This window comes from Cryptotermes secundus, unplaced genomic scaffold (genome assembly GCF_002891405.2).
Source record: "Cryptotermes secundus unplaced genomic scaffold, Csec_1.0 scaffold371, whole genome shotgun sequence".
Taxonomy (NCBI): Eukaryota; Metazoa; Arthropoda; class Insecta; order Blattodea; family Kalotermitidae; genus Cryptotermes; species Cryptotermes secundus.
The window spans coordinates 137,720-159,794 of record NW_019741978.1 but is presented as its reverse complement, the minus strand read 5'-3'; the positions used below and the strand labels follow the sequence as shown (position 1 = coordinate 159,794).

Here is a 22,075-nt window from a genome sequence, read left to right as displayed (position 1 = left end):
TGTAAGTAGAGGGACATTTTTTTGAAGCACGGGTGACCAACTTCTTTACTAGCATCAATTAGAACTTCCTTGTTTTTCTTCATCGTACACGGCGCATTGTCCAGATCGGCTCTGGCGTACATCGAACCTCTTATTCATTGGGTACCGGGGCTCTTTTCCCAGCGGCAAAGCGGCAGGGGCGTGAAGCTGACCACTCACCTCCAGCTAGTGCCGAGGCCAGGAAAATGTGGATCTATACATCCACTCCCCATACGCCTTCATGGCATAGTGCTTAATTCGTTGAGCACATGGACAAATTTACCTTACCTCTACACAGGCACGTTATTCCTCAGTACTACCCACCTACCTACCACTCGGCGCTACAGCCCTGGGTGAGCCTTGGTCTCCTCTACAACCGGTCTCCACAACCAATGCGTGCTGCCATAGGAATGGATTCACTCATGATGTGTTACTCCTCAGTAGATCTACACAATGCGTAAAGTAAGGTAAACATGCCCCTGTGCTTAATTAATTAAACACTATGCCATGAAGGCGTATGGGGGAGTGGATGTATAGATCCACATTTTCTTGACCTCGGCACTAGTTGGAGGTGAGCGGTCAGCTTCACGCTCCGGCCGCTTTACCCACTGGGAAAGAGGCCCCGGTACCTATTGGGTAGAAGATTGGGTGGACCCCAGAGCCGGTCTGGACGATATGGAGAAGAGAAAATTATTGACCCTACCAGGACTCGAACCCCGAACCCTCGGTAGTCCAGCCCGTAGCCAGCCGCTGTACCGACTACGCTATAATGAATATAACCAGAAGCTGTTGTGTCCCATTCATTTCAGTCCCTCCTGGTTTTCTTGGACTTTCCTAGTAGCGTATTCTAAAGAAGCAAAGTTGAAAAGCAAAATTTTGAGAAGTCGCCAGACGCTCAGCTACTCAAGAATTTCTCAACAGTTTATAGAACTTCTTCACAAGAGCCCTCCACTGATCTTTATCCTATGCCATCAATCCATTCCATACCAACACATCCTATCTCTCGAAGATCAATTGTACTATTATCTTTCCACCTATGCATAGTTCTTCCTAGTGGTATCTTTCCTTCTGACCTTCCTACCTATATGCATTCATCTTCTACCCCATGTCTTATTTAAACACATTTTACTTACTTACTTATGGAGCTGAGCACTTCTTGAGGAGCCGCCAATTCTGCAGCTACTCAAAAATTTCCCAGTATTTTATCGAACCCGAAGGTTCATTACCGTGTTCGCAAGAGGCCTCAGCTGGTCCTTATCCTGTGCCAGACCAATCCAATCCATACCATCCCAGCCTATCTCTCTAAGATCCATATTAATATTGTTCATCCACCTACGCCTTGGTCTTCCTTCTGGCTTTCCCACCAATATACCACATGCATTCCTCATTTCCCCCATTCGTGCTACATGTCTTGCCCACCTCGTCCTCCTTGATTTGATCATTCTAATTATACTTGGAGAATAGTACAAGTTATGAAGCTCCTCATTATGCAGTTTTCTCCAACCTCCTGTCACTTCATCTCTCTTCGGTCCAAATATTCTCCTCAACACCCTGCTCTCAAACACCCCCAGTCTACATTCCTCCCTTAATGTCAGAGACCAAGTTTCACACCCATACAGAACCACAGGCAAAATTATAGTTTTTTATATTCTAATTTTTATGTTTTCGGACAGCAGACGAGAACTTAACACATTTCAATTAGTCTAATTAGTTTCGTATCAAACTCAACGAGAGTACTGTACAGCATTTCGGTCCAAACGGAATCATAGGTTTTCTTGAAGTTTATGAAGAGCTGACGTGCACTCTCGTGCACCCATTTTTTCTTCAGTACTGACGAATACTGCAGATACGAGGAAACTTGAAGTATGTCTCCAGGATCAATTAAATGTGAACGAGCATGTTCCATTGAGTTTATGTGTTATACATTCACCTTACAGAAAAGTAGGTTAGGGTCGCAACCAATCCCTTGCCAAAACAAGCAAATAAATAAAACACATGAATGGAATAGATAAGTGAATAAATTATATTGTCAGTTGACATTTGTGTTGTTCAGATCTTATTAGCATTTCCCCTAAAAAAACTGAATCATTTATGATTATCTCATCGTGGTTATATAGCAACAAACGGGTAAAGGTAAAATTATCGCTTGAAGGAAAGTTTTGAGCCACTGCCACACCTGTAAAGCAGTCACAAACACCTTCTTCTTTTGTTTGGTGCCTGTAGTGTCTGGTGCAGCGGAAGATGTCCAGCGACCCAACAATGAGGTGACGGGAGCATGAGTCATCCTTCTACGGTGTTGGTGCGGTATGGGAGGAGGGGTAATGTAACACGTGACGCAGTGAGTGAGGACCGGTTTGTGCAGCACCGAGGTGGCCGTAGACAATTTGCGGCATACGAGTATTGAAAGGCTAGTCTGTTAACAAAAAAAGAAACCCGCATCTCTCACGGTACCCTGTGGCACTTGAACGCACTGGAAACAGAATAAAATAGCATACATTACATATTAAAGGCAAAGCTGTCCCTGTACTTAACTAATTAAGAACTAATACACGAAGACGTATGGGGAGTGAATTCATAGATCCACGTATTCTTGACCTCGGAAATACTTTGAGATGAGTGGTCAGCTTCACGTCCCTGCCGTTTTACCACCGGGTAAAGAGCCTTCGAGACCCACTGGTTAGGAGGCTGGGTGGTCCCGATAACCGGTCTGAACGACGTGGAGTAAAGAACAATTTTGCCCCTCCCGGGACTCAAACTCCGACCCCTCGGCCGCCCAGCCCGTAGCTAGTCTCTGCTCATAGTATACATTACATTCCATACAATAATGCAGGAGTGATCCGAGATGGCCCAGTCGGTATGGCGACGGGCTACAGGCTGGAGGACCGGGGTTCAATTTTGGGTAGGGGCAAGAGATTCTTCTCTAGTCCACAGCGCCCAGACTTGCTCTTGGGCCTACCCAGCCTCCTATCCAATGGGTACGGGGGGGGCTGTTTCCCTGAAACGTTGGTATCCATCTACCAAAGCTAACGACGTCATGTCCCATGGTCACCGTCTTGAGAACCTCAGATTATTTCACAAAATTAAACATACACTTCTTGTTTCCCTTTTCTGTGCTACATTCTCCGCCCAGTTCATCTACCTTTATTGATTTAATCGTTCTAACAACATTAGGCGATGAGTGGATACACTGAAGCTCACCATTACGTATTTTTTTCGCTTAATGAGGGGTGGAGTCCAACTGGGTCCACTCGGCACGGCGGCCACTGATTATGTAATTTTCTTCCGCCTGTTATTTCTTCTGTTTAGGAGTCCAGAAATTCGCCTCAGTATATTTCCAAACCCTCCCCCTCTCCTTGAGAAACGAAGTTTTGCGTCTGTATAAAACAGCACTTAGAATTTAATAAAATTATATTTTAATCTTAGTTTCCTGGATATGACACAGGAAGATAATATTCTAACTAACTGATAGTAATTCCCAGATTTAATGTAATTATGAACATCGTTTTTATTTTCTTTTGTTCCTTAATTAAACACCACACCATGAAGATGTATGGAGGAATGGGAACATAGCTTCACCATTCTTAACCTTGGCACTAGATTGAGATGAGTGGACAGTTCCACACCCCTGCTTTTTATCCGCCGGGGAAACACCCTCCGATAACCAGAGATGGTCTGGACGTTATGGAGAAAAGAATCTTTTGCCCATACTGGGAATCAAACCCCGAATCCAAAGTCGTCCAGTACGTAGCCTATACCGACTGAGCTATTCCAACTCCTCATCGTCTATTGTCTATTTCATCATTTGCCTCTAGGGACAAAGGATAAGGTAATTTACGGCAGCCGACCTCCGGATCAAGAATCAAAGCCAGGGCCTGCCGAATGAGCAGCAACAGCATAACAACTGTTCCCACGCATCTCTGAGAATCAGCGGGGAGGATTAGATGAACTTCGCCTCGTAAGAACCTGAGAAAGACTTCTGAGAACTGAACGAACATGGATCAATAAAAGGAACAAGTAGATTTACTCACAGGAATTTCCGAAAGGTCGACCAACCGAATAGTTTTCTTCCCACATGTGAAGAATGCGCATGCCCTGCGCACGTGCCATCAAGCTCGAGTCGTATGAGTAGAACTGCTTCACTACACGCAGCAGATAAATGTTGATAACAGACGTGATATACATGCAGCTTTCTAACAAACTGACAGCGACGCTTGACAAGACGTTTCTGGCCAGGTGGAATCTCATATGCGGGAGATTTATTCTAACTGATGCTTTTCGTGAATAATCACAGTCCTTCTGGACGAAAGCTGGGATCGTATCTTGAAATAATCAACTACTGCATCTTTCTCTATTACATAATGTTATATCTTTTGTTGGAAAGTTAAGAAGTTCGAATTGACTCATTTGTCGGTCATATTAAAACTCAAACATACCTTTCTTGAGAATATTACTGGGTCCACTTGTCACCGCGCGATCCTGCGTTCGATCCCAAATTAAGTTATGTGAGATTTGTGCAGGACAAAGTGGCATTCGGGCAGATTTTCTCAGAGTACTTCTGTTGCGCCTGCCAATTCTCAGTCCACAAACCGTTCCATATTCATTTAATCATCCTATCAACGCTATGTAGTGTGGATACCGACAGCGTCATTAACAAACTTCGCTTTAACCCACCGTCCAAAACTGCTAATAAATGGGGAGCACTGGTCTATTTTCAGCTTAACTTTCAGAACATTATAGCGTGTACAGCCGTTGCTATGCAATGACTGCAAGACATGCTAATAAACAACGGCCGTTAGGCCGCGCCATAGTTCAAGCAGTTAGTCGCTGGCTTCCCACCGCGACGGCCCGGGTTCGATCCCGGGTCTGGTCAAGTGGGATTAGTGGTGGACAAAGTGGCGCTGGGGTAGGTTTTCTCCGAGTACTTCGGTTTCCCCTGCCAATCTTCATTCCACCAATTGCTACACAATCACCCTAACCTATCATCTGGGGCTGGTACAACAGGCCAGACGTGGCCATAGTACAAGGGACTTAGTCCCACGCCACTAAAAGTAAGTAAAGTAAAGCTATCCCTGTACCAGGCCGTGAAGGCCCATAGGGTTGTGAGACGTTGAGGGTCCCACATTACTAGCAATAATAAAAAATAATAAAAAAACAACGGCCGTTTCTAGACAAGGGATAGGCAAACACGTTCCCCCTGCAACGACTGTGCACGCAACACTGTTGGGAACGGTGTTTTCTACTCGGTCCGTGGAAAGGGGTTATAAGGAAGACAAATGGGATGACTCAGTTGTCAGTTAAGTTCTGCAAGGGAGGCTGAGAAAAGATGGCGCTATAATTAAGTTGACAGTGAAGGTGTGAGATATTCGTCAGACAGTAAAGACGTGAGCACAGAAGCTGAAGTATCTCCATTGTTGAGAATGTTACCAAGCAACGACTAGTGAAGACACTGCAGGCCGAAGAAGACTTGGCGTATAGTGATTTGTAAAGTGAGGAAATCAGCGATGGCATTGTTAAGTGCCTGTAGTTCCGAGTCATATGTATAACAAATCCATTCACCATGTATAGTCATTCACACTAAATATTATTCATTGCAATCCAAAGTTTGGTCTTGTTGACAGGCCAGAGGGAGGAGGGGAATGACAATTGACAGAAAAGAGCGAAAACCTCGAGCGATGTTATCACAGTCATCTGTATGATTTTTTCTCTTGACCTCAGCATAGCGTAAGTACCTCCAGTTGCTAGGAAGTGCAATGTCAAAGCTTAACTTCCATTAACACAAATCTGTTGTTTCTGTAATCTGTCTCAGTTCCAGCTGTTTCTGGACCTAGGGTTATCAACCCCTTCCCCCCCCCCCAAGCCCTGGGTCCATCATACAGATCACTTCTACTTTTAAATACTGTTCTTTTCACAGTCACTTTGTCTTTTCCACAATATCCATATCTGGTTAAACCAGACACGAACATAGTTTACATGAAGGCATAAGTGCATTTCTGCACACATTTTGGGCGTAACTCGCTAAATTCTTATCTTTGGTTTATGAATCCTGCTGTTCTTATAAGTTGAAATTCTATTCAAAACCAACAGCACATCTAATATTTTAAGTGTTTAATTTAATAATCAAGGGCCATCCTCAGGTGGTAAAATACTTGAACAGTGTGCTGTTATATACCTTACTGAATATCGATCCCTTGTTCATTAGCTTTACATTTGATTTATTACCCAATTGGATAATATCAGTGTGATAGTGAAACATAAAAATACAAATTAAAGTATGTAAATGACAACAAATAAAAATAAAAGTAGAAAGGTGTATTTTTATGTATATATGGTATGCATGTGTATGTATAAAATACTGATTTCTTAGTGAATTAAGAACTTATGTTATTACATCTATGCGGTTATTAATTAAATATAGGAGTATGAAGTTACTTGGGTGAAACATTGACATCAAAACAGCTTGGAAGAGCTGTAACACCGATGTAGTAGTACAGCCAGTTTGCTGTTTTTATTGAAATCTTGTGTTTTTGGGGCTTTCTTAACTGAAAGTACAGTGAAGTGTACATGTAAATTTCCTTTTCTTTATGGTTGATGTATTATCTGATAATTTTCTACATTTTACTGTGGTAACCTGATGTTATGCCGGTCACGGTAACTGAGCGGTCTAAGGCATGCACTGTCTTTGCTCGCTCGGAAGCCTGAATCGTGGGTTCGAACCCCACTCAGGGCATGGATGTTTGTGTGAGTTTTTCTGTGTTTGTCTACAGGTAGAGGCCTTGCGACGAGCTGATCACTTGCCCAAGGAGTCCTACCGAATGTGTAAGATCTAGTAAACCAAAGTGAAACAGAGTGTTTCATGGAGGTAGGGCTAGGCTCAAAATTGGGGCTATAGCTCCACAGAAAAAAAAAACCCTGATGTTATGTCTATAGTTACATGTTGTGCTGTAGGTTGCTTTATGTTATGCACTGCAAAACTGAAATGACCTAACAGTATAACTGAAACATGTAATGGCTTGAGTAAAACACGTCAAATACAATACAGTTGTCTCGATGTTTTTGAACATTTATTGCAGTGAAACGTGTTTCAAACAAAACGTGCCAAAAAAAATTAACATTCTTTTCCTGCAAGATTTTGGGCTTTCACAATAAAAAAGTGAACATGACAGAATCAGATCCCTATATTTTCTAATTTCTTTTAAGAGAGCAGCTCCAAAAGCACGTAAATGCAATGACAATTAACATTGTGGTCACATTAGAATGCTGACAAATCCATTCCAAAAAATTCTGTTTTCAGTTCCATGAAAAAATCTTATGCTCTCTTTTTTCAATTCCCAGTCATTTATGGTACTCTTCATTCTCACACAAGCACAAAGGTCAATAAATTTAGCTCTCTTGGACTGAGTGGTTTTGTAAAATGCACAAATTAGTAACCCATGTGACATCTACTCATGTGGAATTTACAGTCTTATTCATGAATATTTTAATTAATCTGATACTATACAGTACTTACCTTCATGTGTAACAAGTTTTTCACAACAAATATTGTTAACGTACTGCACCGCTCTATATCCATTGTTGCACTGGATGTGCTTACAAAAATGCCATGCATAATTAGATAACCTAATTTTTCTCTTCATGGAACATCTTCCTTTGTTCCAATTTCGTTAAGTAGGCTTATGCGTTCTGTGTGTGTTCTGCCCTCTATACTGCTAGGCAATTAGTCTCCTCCTTGATGGGGAGGGAGGACCGACTTTTCCCTTTAAGGGCTGAGCAAAGCAGAGGCCCTCATCCTACTTTCTCTTAAGACAGAAATTGAATACTGTCTGCTCAGAACATTACACAATACATTTTGATGGACTTAAGGCAGAATACAAAGCCTAACGCTCAAAAGACAAGAGATGGCCAATGCTAGGCAACACCCTTTATATTACTGTGTATGAGTAAGTAAACCCCACATCAAATATCTTCCATCAAAATAATTCCCTAAACTGTACATCAGGACGCTGTATAGAATAACAGTTGAGAAAACTGATGCATGCGCTCTTGGATTAAATTTGTTGGAAAATATATGTTCACAACAAAGCTTTTATATTGAAAGGTAAGCAGGCAATTAGTTCTTCCCAGAGCATCTTGTTTAATCTGGCTGTTTCTTCTGAACCCCTATAAACTGAAGATGATAGTACAAAGATGAAATGACATTGTGTACTCAGGCAGAAAGTTGTTTCAGAGAAACCTCCATTTTCAAGGTATATGAAGATGGGGGCAGCACAATCCTCCAAAACCGGAACTTCATGCTAGTCTATGCACTATCATATCATACAAGCCATTAATCTTCAGATTCACTAAGACCTCAAACTTCACACTATACAAAATCCATACAGCCCATGACTTGAGTTCTTAGGGCAGATTACAGACACCATTTTCCTGTTAAGAAAATTGGACTACCAGACTTATATTCCTGACCAAGTCAACACTAGCCTAGGTTGAAGCAGTCAATTTTGAGTGTCACTGGGTCCACAGTGGGATGGGAAGTGTGAGGAAATTGGGCTTGGGTTCATATGGTAGGCATGGCAACTTGATGTTTAACCTCAGAATTGAGATGTGGTCACTCTGCTTCTTCCCCACATCCAATATCAACCACACAATACACTTGCAATGTATACACAGGGAGACAATATTTCTTAGTTTGAGACCCCTTTTAAAGAACCTGTTTCCATTGGTTGATGTCTGTCCCAACAATGAGAAATGCAAGAACAAATCCTGGATAAGATTACAAGCTTTTACATGCATATGCTCAAAATCATCTTGGGTGATCAGCCATGTCAGTGTCAAGTTAAAAACCAACATTTCTGAGATCTCCTCAGTCTCAATCATCAGGGTTAAGATGGTCATTCACAACAGCAAGGGGCAGAATGATACAGTATATCACAATGTATAGTCATTTACCACACTGACCCCCAGATGGTCATTGCCAATGTTGGATTTAATGCAAAACTGACACAGCCAATCCCCCAAGATTTCAGCAAATCCTAAAAAACTAATGTTGAGGAATGAAATAATACAATAATTATTCCTTAGTTTTCATTTGATGCATGCCTACCTTGTTCATTGTCATAATTACCATCTTTGTCATTCTATGAATCAAAATATTTGATACTGTATCAATTTCTGCACAACAGGCAATGTATACCATTCAATAGTGTGCTAAACTTAACTACTCCCACGCCTGGGATCTCTTCTACTGCACCAACGCTGTTCTTCTATCATAGATTCTGAGCACTCTTCTCATCCAAGACAGTTATTTTACCCGATGCTAACGAGAAAGAGCAAAAACCAGGTGCACTGGTATATGGCTGTAAACAGTCCTAGTGTACCAGCCCATGGTTAAAAATGCTGATTACACAGCACCACTGGAACAGTGACATGGTTTTAATGTACGAGTAACTCTCTGATGGGGCACTACAGTTCGCTTGTTTAAAACTGCTACATTCATAAAGACATATCAACTGCACTATAGGCTGTGAAACCAAAAACTGGGTCTGATTCTTAGGATGGGATGGGGTTACAGGGAGGGGAAGGAGCTATCTTTTCCACAGCATCCAGAGCAACTCCAGGACCCACCCAGACTCCCACTGAATGGATACCATGGGTTGTTCTCCCAAGAGTTAAGCAGCTCCAGCATGAAGCTGATCACTAACCTCCATCTTGTGTCAATGTTAAGTAGGTATGGGAGCTACATCTCCACTCCTCCATACATCTTCATGGCATGGTGCTTACTTAAGCACAGAGTTAACTTTGGCTTTGCACTGTAGCTATCTTCTGACCAACTTTCTTTACAATCTAAGGAAATGCTGTATGATCCACTGTGGCTTCTAATGGAGCAATGAGCCATAAAACAAGTAAAATTTCTTTTCAACCTTTACAGATCACTTGAAGAGTACTTCTTTCTACCTCTGTCATAAAGAATGTTCAGAATTCAACATAAAAATAAGCTGTGATCATTATATTTAACAAATTATGGAACTACAGGGATTACAATTTCATTCACCAACTTCTCAAAACATAACATCCAATGTACCATCAGCACTGAAGTAAAAATGGGCCCTTATTGTAATATGTCAACATACTATTTTCAAAACTTGAAACCATCAATCACTATCAGATTTTCTTTTTCAAGTAATGACTAGAAGCCATCATACTTCATGAGGCACAAATGACCCATTTTCAAAAACAGTGCACCAAACACTCCATCTCTCATTATCACTAAGCTTAAACTACTAGTAAATCGCAACATTATTTTAAAAATTATCAGCATTAAGGGCAGCCATTAGCAATTCATTTTAAAACATTATTATACTCACACTTGTTAAAAGCCCTTATCCATCAACTGTTGGTAACTGTGTTAACAAAGCCTCCATTTTCCTTCTTCTAGCAATCTGAACAGGAACTTTCTGAGCCAAAGGAAAGGACTTGAGCACATATGGAAACCACATGCAAAGTTTTTTTTATTTCCAACCAAACTGAACAGAAAAAAAAAGAACAACCAAAAACATTTCCATTTTCCACGTAGTGTTTTCAATTAAGGCCTACCTCCTCTGTACAACATTGGCATTACATTATGTACTGATGGGCACCTTTATCAGCACCTGACAAAAATTATATAAGGGGAGATTTTTCCTGAAGCATTTTACCAGTTTACTGAACAAAAACATGTCTTTCGTGCTGCATATACCTCAGGTTATTATGTAAAAATAATATTAAATATTATAAATAATCCATGTGGTGTGCCTGTCAGTGTGCATTCTCTGCGTGACTGTGGCCATAGCAGGGAATGCGGACTGTTTGCTCATTTCACCCCCTTATGAGGGAAACAGACACACAATCAAGTCACAGTTCCAGTATTTCTGTTATACATTTTTACATATAATTCCATATACTGTCACTTGCACGTAAAAACCAAAACACATGAATTTTGCAGCAAAGGTTTTTACACAGTCAGTATTTGGCTCAAATGAATAATAAACATCACACTGGCTATAGGATACAAGTTTTAAGACCTTTTTAGCTATAATGTTCACATAATCCAATGGCATACAACTGTGGAGCACAAGATGGTTGCTTACGTTACGTACCCAAATGTGGCAACTTGACTGGGTATGGGTAACAAAGTGTGTCACAAAATTCACTATGATGACTAATTTACTTTATTCACACCCCAAAGAAGATGGTTTATATTTTCAGAGCTGTAGTAAATGTTGGAAGCTATTACTCTAATGGAAGCACATTTCATTTTAACTAAAACCAATTTCAAAGATTTCATTCAATGAACTGACCACAATCCACATAACTAGTTAATGTACTTCCCATGCAAGGCAGTACTGCATCTTCTGTCACATGTTGCCAGCAGCTTGAGAGCACCCTATGCTCAAGAGTGCAAGCAATTGTCTGAAAGTGGCTGTACTGAACTACCTAACGGACATTCAGCCACACTACACAAATTGATGAGTAATGGACCATGTAACAAAACTCAAAACTTAAAGAAGGCCTCTGTTGAAGCTGTGTGACAGGATGAAAGTGTCCACAGCAAGAAAACCAGGGAAAACCGAAAGCAGCCAGTGAAATCTATGTAACATTCCCCTTCTAGCCCTCGCAAAGAGCCCCTGCAACAAACTCATAAGCAACCCTAATTATCTACAATACGAGCATCAAGTAATAAAGTTTAAGTATCACACTTAAAAAAATTGTGCTATATTGAAAGTTGTCTGAAAAGTCTCTATTCAGTGCATTTCCACAATACTTGACTAAAACAGACCCATTTTCTTGAGTCAAATATTGATATTCCACATACCATATTATTGCTAGTTTTTAAAATGTTAGTGTATAACCAGAACCAAAATTATAGTAAATAATATTTGGCAATATCCATTATTCATAATGAGGCAAGCAACTGATACTGGCAATACACAAATATCTCAAAATCAGAAATCATCTAAAAGCTGGCAAATGCAGAAAATATAGTTAAGGTTGCTACTTTATAACCCAACTGTACCAGAACATGCATGGTTACTTTGTCAGTATATCTTATGACTATGGTGGATGATATGCCACACAAGGCAAAGGCAGCTCATCAAAGTCAATACTGTGTCTAGAGGTACGTTACTAACTCTATCAGAAGCCTGGCCTGAAACTAAGAGAAACTGGAAAAACCTTCAGAAACAAATGGAGCCCCATGTGTTGTCACTTCATAATGGAAACCAAAAATTTCAGGTAACTTCCAATATATCACAAAACCACACAAGAAATTGAAGTAGCCTGCACACATTTATGCTTTTGTTAACAGAATCAGAACCCAACTAGTTTACAAGTGCATGCTGAACATGATATGGGCTTGCAATGTGACTTGAGTTGGAATGACAACATGTGGCTCAACATTACAGATACAAATCACTACCAACTGTACGTGCATATGCCTGTTGCCCATATCCAACACCAAACATGGCAATTCAGAACCATTCTTCTTCTTTCATTTTGTACCACAATTTCATACTCACTCCTTAATTCCTGAAGGTAAAGGGCAATACATTATATGCTCAGGTAGCTACCTAACCTGTAATCTATACATATTTGTCAAAAATAAATTTGTTAATTCTGTACAATGAAGGGGAGGATTTTGCCAAAACACACACGCATTATAAGATCACTTTCATACAGCCAAGCACACTATAACAGTTAACTTGTAACCTCCTGTTATCCCCCTGTATCTGAACTCTCTTTAAGCACCAGACCTTGTTATTTCCTTTTTGAAACTTCTGCTCCTTACACCTGGAAGGGTCCATAAAGTTTCAACCCTAACGTTGTCATATCAGTCTTTCCGAAAGGAGCAGCAGCTGTACCATTTACTCCTCACTGCAGGCCATCGACGAAGAACTGAACCCTCTATACCCAACCCAAATCTTTCAAGACATTCATACCAGGTTTTAATGACAGTCTCACAAGCAAAGTGGCACTGCAATTAGGAGATTACACCAGAAAGAAACAACATTACAAAGAGAAATAATTAACAGAGGGAGCTATTGGCTATGATAAAGGTCCATGTCAAAGGTTAGTTTAAAATATTGACATTACTATATTATTTAGGTACTATTACTTGGCAACAGTAAAGGAAGGGACAAAAGAATATGTAGGCTAATAATCTTGAAAACTTTCCAACAAGCCTATACATCATTATAATTATACGAGTACTTATGAACGTCACATATGCACACTATCCCTGATATAATACACCAACTTTTTTTTTTTGAATTCAGAATAAGGGCTATCACAGTTACTGCACAAGTATACACACGTGTGCGCATGCACACACACACACACACAACCAATTTTCACAGATGTGTATGATTTCCTCCACCCTTCCCTCCTAACCCCTCCACCTAAATAGCTTTCAAATGGAGGTCAATGCCTCCACACACTGATCACACTCCTATATTAACAATAACTTCTGTAAAATTATTCATAAACTGAAAACTCCCATTGCAATCAAGAGATACACAGTTAACAATGCAAACTCTACTAATAATTCACCAGCGGTTACTTCAGATATGGCCAAGATTATATGGATAAAATAAAACAATCTTAATCTGCAATTCAAATATTTGTGATACATAATTCAGGTGACAACCATCAGAGAATTGTCTTCATGCCATCTGTTATATAGATGTATATTTAGATAGTATGTACTCTAGGTATGGCTGTATGTTATATAAAAGTCTGTCTTGCATTCTTCAGTGTTCACAGCTGCAACATAGAAGAGCACTGTTAATCAGTTCTGAGGCACTTGGTGCCAGCTTTGGGCTTTATCGGGAGTCAGTGTCTCACTAGGTTAGACCTACTGTGCAACGTTGTCGTCTAACACCTACTCACTACAGAACTGCAGCTTCAATCGCTCTCAAATTCAAAAGCGACACAAAATGGAAAAAATGTCTGCACACTGGATATCTCTTTCCCTGCCAATTTAGCTTGACAACTTTCATCATCACATTAACAATATCTGATTGCGCTGAAAACAGAAGAAATGAGTTGAATCAGGCGATCCATTTTTTTTGGGGGTGGGGGACATCTTCCTTACTTAATGTGGCCCGCCTTGAATTGCTGGGTATCCAGTTCGTTGGTCTGAAGAAAACGTCAAGATCCAGCCAAAGTCATGTTCCAGCAGCTGCTGAGTAGCAACCGTAGTGGGGTGAACCCTGCGGATACATGGGCAAGAGCTCCAACAAAATCAGCTGCTGTCAACATCAAGTGTAGCACACTCAGCCCAGCTCTGCAAAGTGCACCAACCTTAGTTGGGCAATGGACAAATGTTACAAAGATCAATACAACACGGTTTTGGTTATGTTACTTGGGCGAGCGTGGACGAAGGTACTCGCGGAACCGAGGCACTCTGTCTGGACCATCTCTTCGCCTCAATCCACCCCTGTCTGTGCGTTCACGATCATACGCTGGACGGGGACCACCCCGTCCCATGTTGTATCGCACTGGACCCTCTCGGAATTCTCGCTGTGGTGGCTCTGACATGAAAAGAAAAATTGGACTTTTAGTACAAAGAATGACTTAGTAAGTGCAAACAAACATAGCTTAGAGTTTGCGGAATAGAATACTTAATTTAACTATCTAAATGCAAAGCCCTATCACAAAACTATATGATACAAATATCAATGTTAAGTGGTACATATAGTTGCAGAAAATAGAACACAACACTTCCTTAAAAAGACCTTCAAACAACAAATATTTCATGAAGTCCGCTGTTTCCTCTAAACACTGGTACATCACCACTAACAATCACAGACTATATATCAAATAAACAGTCTTGTGCAATAACTGCAATCCTGGCAGTGGCAGTCTTTTAGGACTCAACAGAAGTTCTGGATAGACCTTGTACCACCTACTCTCCTTTATGTGGTTCCATCTGCACAATGCTGTCAGCAGAAATTATAAACTGTCGAATTTGGTGGCATATTTCCATTTACAGCTTACACCAGCATGTGGGGGGGGGGGGGGAAAAAAAAATGGGGGGAAAAAAACCCCCCCCCCCAAACAAACAGCTGCAAAATGTTTTCTGGCTTTAACTACTGATAGCATAACTGAATTGTCAACCAAACAACATACTATATACTATAATCTTGATCATTCATGTGTGGATTATTTGCTTTGCAGCTTATATGTGCACTGTTTTAAAGCATATTCATAACCCTGATGAATATTTTGTTTGCTGAGTCTATCTGCTCATCAATTTGCATTCACAAAACAAATCTAAAGCATATGCACAGTTTTTTGTGAATATGATACAGGAATTTCTGTGAAAAATGGTACAGTGACTTCGATTTTCATTTCCACTACACAACTTTTATGCATGTGTTTCTGTATCTATGTACGAGTGTAGCCCAATAAATACTTACCTAAATGAACAATGCTTTGAACAAAAGTTTCAGATGAAAATGAAATACACATTTCATGTTCAATAACTGTCTCTGCCAGTCTTATGGTTTGAGACAACTCAACAAAGTTAATACTATGCATACACTTCTGAACTTCCATGAGGTATGCTGAATTCTCCAGGTTGTCTATTATTTGTGCATCTTCTGTCCTTAAATAACATGGATAATCTCAAAATATGCTGTATTACAAATATCTACACTTCACAATTCTTGCAACCAAATGAGTATTATGATGTCCCACTTCATCCAAATGTAGGATTAATATAGGGTTAATCAAGGGGGAAGCAAAATAGATCAGTGATGGTCGCAGTGCAAGGGCCAAATTACTATGTCCCACCCTTAGGCAGCGTCTACACGAGCACACAAAACGCGTCCGTTATAACAAACGTACTTTGCCAAGGACACCACACAGCTGCAGACTGCGGTGCAGTTTTTTGTCTGCAATGAAACTACACACCGCATTCTGCAACTGTGTGGTGTCCTCAGCAAAGTACGTTTCTTATAACGGACACACTTTGTGTGCTCGTGTAGATGCTGCCTTACACACACATACTGTGACGTGGATGGCGCAACAGGAAGTAGGGGTCATGTGAACTCTGCAGTCTTGCGAGTGATGTCACATGCCCCCACTCCCTCCATCATTATGCAACGCTCAATAAACACCCCCTCCTCGCTGTGATGTAACAGGGGACACCACGGTTACTATGCAGCAATAAACAACTCTCAGCAGCGTTCCCCAGCAATGCCTGTAAATATGGCGTTTACGCAAGAGGGAAGCGATGTGGGTTTTCCGCTGCCTGACTGAGGGTTTACAAGGGAGACCGGAATGCGTAAGGAGAGAGTTAAAATGTAGCAGCTGCCGGAGACAGCTGAAGTCTATCAGTCGTCAAGTTCAGTTACAGCGAGTGAATTGTGAACATGAAGAAGTCTAGCAGCCGTGGAATAAGAACCGAACGTGTGATAAGAGTTTATATGTGATAGTTGGTGATAACTGAGAAAGTATTGGGAGTGTGTGATTCAGTGACACTTGTATAGCTCCCGAGTTATAAATATGTGAAGACTACTGAAGAGATTGTGTGGGGTTTGTAAATTGTCTAAACCCGCAACAGCGTTATAAGTATTTGTAGTTATGATTTGTAGGTTGTTAAATAAACTAATTAACAATCTGAACTGCAGCTTCAGTAGCAAACCATGTTACAATACATACATTTCACAAATCAACAATAGGCAACAACAAAAGTGTTTTTCACATCACTAGTGTTTCAATACAAGTTCCATTTGCACCTGGTTCTTGATTTCATTCTTAGCTTCGGATAACAATAACTGACAGCGATTTTTTGCCTTTGTCCAAACACCTCACAATAAAACTGCAGAATCTTGTGCAGGGAATCAATTATCCTGACATGAAACAATGAACACTCTGGCAGAGGCAGGTTAGAATATTCCCATCATAGCCCCAAATGTCAAAGGAGGTGAAAAACAGGGAAACGGGTGACTACAGGTATAACTGGGCCACCCTGTCGGTGGGGAACAAACACAGAGACCTGGTCCTGCAGGTTTGGGGCTTAACTCAAGGCTTACGATGCTGCCGAACCTGGAAGAATCTTATAACAATCTCCGCCCTTATGACATGGGGACTAAAACCAACACAGTCTCAATGCCATTTGCAGACATACATTATTAGCACATTTTTAAGAACTAACCTCGTACATCACCATGCTGCTGCACTATACGCGTTGTGCTTCCTTCCTTCTTCCGGTCCTTATCTTTCTCCTTCTCCTGTTCTGTACTCTGTTTCTCACGTAACATACGTTCAACCTTCTCCTTGTGGTGCTGTGCAACCTGTGCATAACTCAGGCGTGTTGGCCCCCCTACTGAATCCTGTTCAGAATAAAGAGAACACAAATTTAAACAGACACAAAATAACATACAGGAATCTGACCTTGAGTGAAGAGAAAAGCAATCACTAGAGATTTCTGAATCAATGAGCCTTCCCTCTCATTTCTGGATTTGTATAAACATGCTAGTATATTTATCACATACATAATATTTGTAATAGTACATTTGTTTGGTAATGCAATGCATAATGCATCGCAGGAACAATCAAAATATTTCTGTAATTTCTCTGTGGCAGCAGTGAAGTTTAACTTACTGTTGCAGAACACACATCAGCCTGGGATGTAGCTGCAGTTGTAGTAGTAAGGCTAGCCACAGTGGCAGCACCAGTGCTGGCTGTAGTCACCACCACTGTACGAGTAGGTGCTGGCGCAACATTTGTCACCACCACAGCACTAGTCATCGTGGAAGCATTGGTTGTGGTGGGCACTGGTTTGCTAGGTGTCGAAACTGCATTTGCTGCACCTTGTTTCTGCTGTGGCTGCTGTTTGTTCATCACAGATTCTACGGGCTTGCAACTCACGGTCCCACTCACACCAACTGCTTCACCATTTAGCAGTATATCATCAGTCTTAGTGGATTTGTCAGCCATACATTTGACAACAGGAACTGTCCTGTAAATAAATTGTATTCAATTTTTAGAAAGAGGAAAAGCACTTCAGTATGCTCCAGTCATGAGCTAAGTGTAGTTAATCCTGTGATGCATGTGAAAGCTCTCTAAACTATGCTTGATGGGGATCGATGGATATACGTTTGCCTAGTTCAGAACTATATGCCAACTTGGATAATATGCTGACAATTTGAAATCGTTAGGTTTTCTTGTTATAAAAGAAAGCAAATAATGCCATGAATACCTTGTTACTTATGGGATGGCCTTCTAAAATTGCACACAGAAGCAGTACTGCCAAACAGATTTTAAGGCTACATACATACAGCATGTTAATTTACATTCATTTTTAATTCAAAACAGTGACAAATACATGAAAGGAAACATATTTTGAAGTTAAAATTGCACTTCATAGCATCTCTCCAGGCACTTCGGAACACACAATACAGTATCTGCATGTTATCATTTCTACCACCAAATGTGTCCAAACTTTTATTAGGCCTGAGTGTAAATATATAACACACAAGGTACAATAAAAGGCAGGTTTTACTGTATGTCTCACATGACACCTGGAAATTAAGAAGCGTATCATACCCAGGCAACACTGAGACAAAACACAGGATGATTCTAAATTACTGTCTGCGTTCCCGTGGCCCATAGTTTTCGAACTGGAAACAACAAATTAAAACTGCTTACAGAATATAAAACTGTAACGCAAAGTTTTATTTAGTAACATGGTTAACTTTTTGAGTTACTTTCATATTCCATAAGCAGTTATATTTTTTTTGTTTGAAAATTATAAGGCACAAACCCCCTAAATAATTTATAATCACCCTGTAGAGCCAACTGGTCATACACGTAAACCACTGTAACCTATTTTAATAAATACAATTCCAGTACAGATCCTCAGTCTTTAGTGCCAAATTCACAATTCGCCAATTCATGAAGCCATTGTAAGATACAGCAGCATAAAACACTCATGCTAAAATGTAAAAGGATTATGCTGCTACCTATGTGTCACCTAAATTAATGCAACCGGTGACCTTCGGCATATAGACACATTTAATTTGTGCAGGTAATCTTGAAGGTGCAACTTCTTGTCATGTTCCTAGACTCTTGGTATGCTACACTGTCCCTCTTCTACATACTTCACCCTTAAAACAATGAACTACGAGGGTGAGTCAAATAAAAACCTTAAATTTGTAATAAAAAATCGAAATCTCGCGCCATTATCCTGTAAGTTGGTAAGCGTGCTACAAACAGCGTGCAGAATGGCCTGTAGGTTGCAGCATAGTGCAGATGCACGAACACAGTCACAGCACCAGTATAAGATGGCTGCCCCATTTCAGACTTGCACCAGGAAAGAACAGCGTTCTATTATTCGGTTTTTGTGTAGTGAAGGTGTGAAACCTATTGAAATTTATCGAAGAATGAAGTTTCAGTATGGTGATGCATGTTTGTCACAGCAGCAAGTGTACGAATGGAGTAGGAAATTTGCAAATGATGCGACTTCAGTGGAAGATGCTCCTCATCCGGGTCAGGCACATCGAGTTGCGAATCCAGAGAACACTGCAGCAGTTGAAGCCACAGTGAGGGAAAACCGCTGAGTAACACTGAATGAAACTGCAGCAAGTTTAAACATTAGTCATTGTTCAGCACACCACACTGTGCACGATGTGCTCCAGTTTCACAAAGTGTCTGCAAGATGGGTGCCACGGCAGCTGACTCCCGAATTGAAAGACCGAAGTACTGATGCTTGTGAAGAACTTCTGCGGCGCTTTGAACGAGAAGGTGATGACTTCCTGACTTCCTTGCAATAATTGTTACTGGGGACGAAACCTGCATTCACTTCCACCAACCGGAAACAAAGAGAGCGAGCAAGGAATGGTGCCATTCCTCATCTCCAAAACCAAAGAAGTTTTGAACACAAACATCAGCAGGGAAGGTTATGCTGACTCTCTTTTGGGATGAAAAGGGCGTCATCTTGAGCACTACATGCCTAGAGGGACCACTGTCACCAGTGCATCATACTCAGATCTCCTAAAAAATCATCTTCGGCCTGCAATCAAATCAAAGCGACGTGGATTGCTGTCCACAGGTAACCTTTTGCAACATGGCAATGCAAGGCCGCAACTGTTGTACTGCCCGTACAACAGCTGCGACAATCAATGACCTGCATTTTGAGCGTCTTCCTCATCCGGTATACTCACGAGACCTTGCCCCAAGTGTTTTGCATATGTCTGGACCACTCAAAGAAACAATGGGAGGAAAGACATTCCGTTCTGATGAAGTGGTACGCCACGCGGTGCATGAGTGGTTTCGCAGACTACCAAAAGAATATTTTTCTAAAGGAATTCATGCACTTCGTAAGCAATGGAGGACTTGCATTGAGCGTGGGGGAGATTATGTTGAAAAGTGATACAGCTTTGTACCACATGTGCACAATAAATACTCAAAAAAATATTTAACGTTTTCATTTGACTCGCCTACGTAAATAAAGCAGTACAGCAAAGCAATTACATAAAAGTATATAGGTTGAAACATGTTGCAGAAGTGACATATAAATGAGGAAGAATGTAGCACACCAACAGTCTACAAGCATGACAAGAACTTGCACCTTCAAGACTGCCCATACTAAATTAAACCATTAACCTGCACAACAGGATGCTGAAATATAAAATATTATTCATACAGCATGCAATTCAAAGGAACATACTTATCAGGGGACAAGGGTGGAGTTTGTGAAACTATATGAAGGCCCGGTTCACTGCTCGTCCCCACATCTTTCACTTCTCTGTCACATGAAGGCGCAGGGGATTGAGCGTGGACAGGGAGTGGAACATGACTAGTCTGCTGAGCCAGTGGTGGGGACTGTTGCGCCTTCATCTCAGGAACAGATGCTGCCTTGGGAATAGGAGATGCTGGTGATGTTGCACGTGGAGAGGTGCAGACTGCTGCACCACTGTCCTTATCTTTTGAGTTTGTGCTCTTCGGTTTGGCAGTGCCTTTTACAACATCTGACAACCTATGATGAATAAAACATTTAACATTTTATACAGTATTTCATTAATATTACGCAAAATACATTCCATCAGATTAATGGGTACAATTGAAGGGAAGGAGTGAAACAGTGGCACTACTGACAGAATTATATTGTGTATAAAAGATGCCTCCATCTTCATGGGCTGTAGAATATGCTGAGCAAGTCAGCAGTATACTTGTTCAGCTTACTCTACGCAGATCTCTAAGATTATTTTTACATTATTATTAATTAAATCAAATTCTGTGTGACTGTTAGTAACAATTATGAAGCTTTTGTCAATTTTATAAACAAAAAACAGCTGTGTAAGGTACTGTTATACCTCCAGCCCTTTCTGTTTATGTACATGTACGAGAGGTACCAAGAATGTTACCAAATAACTCATTCCTATCATAAAACATTTCCTCAGGCAATACCTGTCCCATCAGCACACTTCTAGCAAAATGAAGCAAAATTCCAACTACAGTGTGATTAGAAATATCTCCACCATATGCCAGAATAATAAGTGTCTCGTAGAAGGGCATGAGAGATCAAAGAAAACACTTGCAAAGAGATGAAACAATAAAACCAACTAAAACACTGTTGCACACTCATCTGCTCTATGTGAAACAGCCCAGTTTCACATCACATGTATGTATGTAAGTTAACCACCACAATCTTATCTGAATCTAGAATGTGTGAAATGTGCAAGTCAGCGAAACAACTAAGACATGGTTTGATGTATAAATGAATTCAATGTAAATGGTCCAGTGGTTCAAGCAAAACTATAAAACCTCATTGTGGTCCATTGCCACCCATCAGACTTACCAACAAGCACACAGGCAATGAAATGCAGAAGGTAAAGGCTAGTATCAATAATGTATTAACATATCCTGCACTGTATATATATATATATATAAGGGGTGGGCCATAAAACTGTCCCCCCCCACACTGTGACCTTCTATGATCTATTATTCTGCAATACAGAAAGGGTTAAAATGAGGGAATTTATAAAATTTGTTACCCATGAAAACCATTACCTAACTT

At 40.6% G+C, this 22,075-nt stretch overlaps 1 protein-coding gene across 5 annotated transcripts in view; it reads right to left on the bottom strand.

The window, feature by feature from the left end:
- Window positions 1-10,494: 10,494 nt before the first annotated feature.
- LOC111872894 (la-related protein 4) overlaps window positions 10,495-22,075 on the bottom strand; it is an 82,909-nt gene continuing 71,328 nt past the window's right edge. For all 5 annotated transcript variants that reach the window (XM_023867153.2, XM_023867152.2, XM_023867155.2 and 2 more), the window contains 4 exons: window positions 20,726-21,034; window positions 17,659-18,016; window positions 17,210-17,387; window positions 10,495-14,579 (listed from right to left, as the gene is read on the bottom strand). In XM_023867153.2, coding sequence (XP_023722921.1) covers window positions 14,407-14,579; window positions 17,210-17,387; window positions 17,659-18,016; window positions 20,726-21,034 — 1,018 coding nt within the window. In that variant the 3' untranslated portion in view covers window positions 10,495-14,406. The remainder of the gene's footprint in view (window positions 14,580-17,209; window positions 17,388-17,658; window positions 18,017-20,725; window positions 21,035-22,075) is intronic.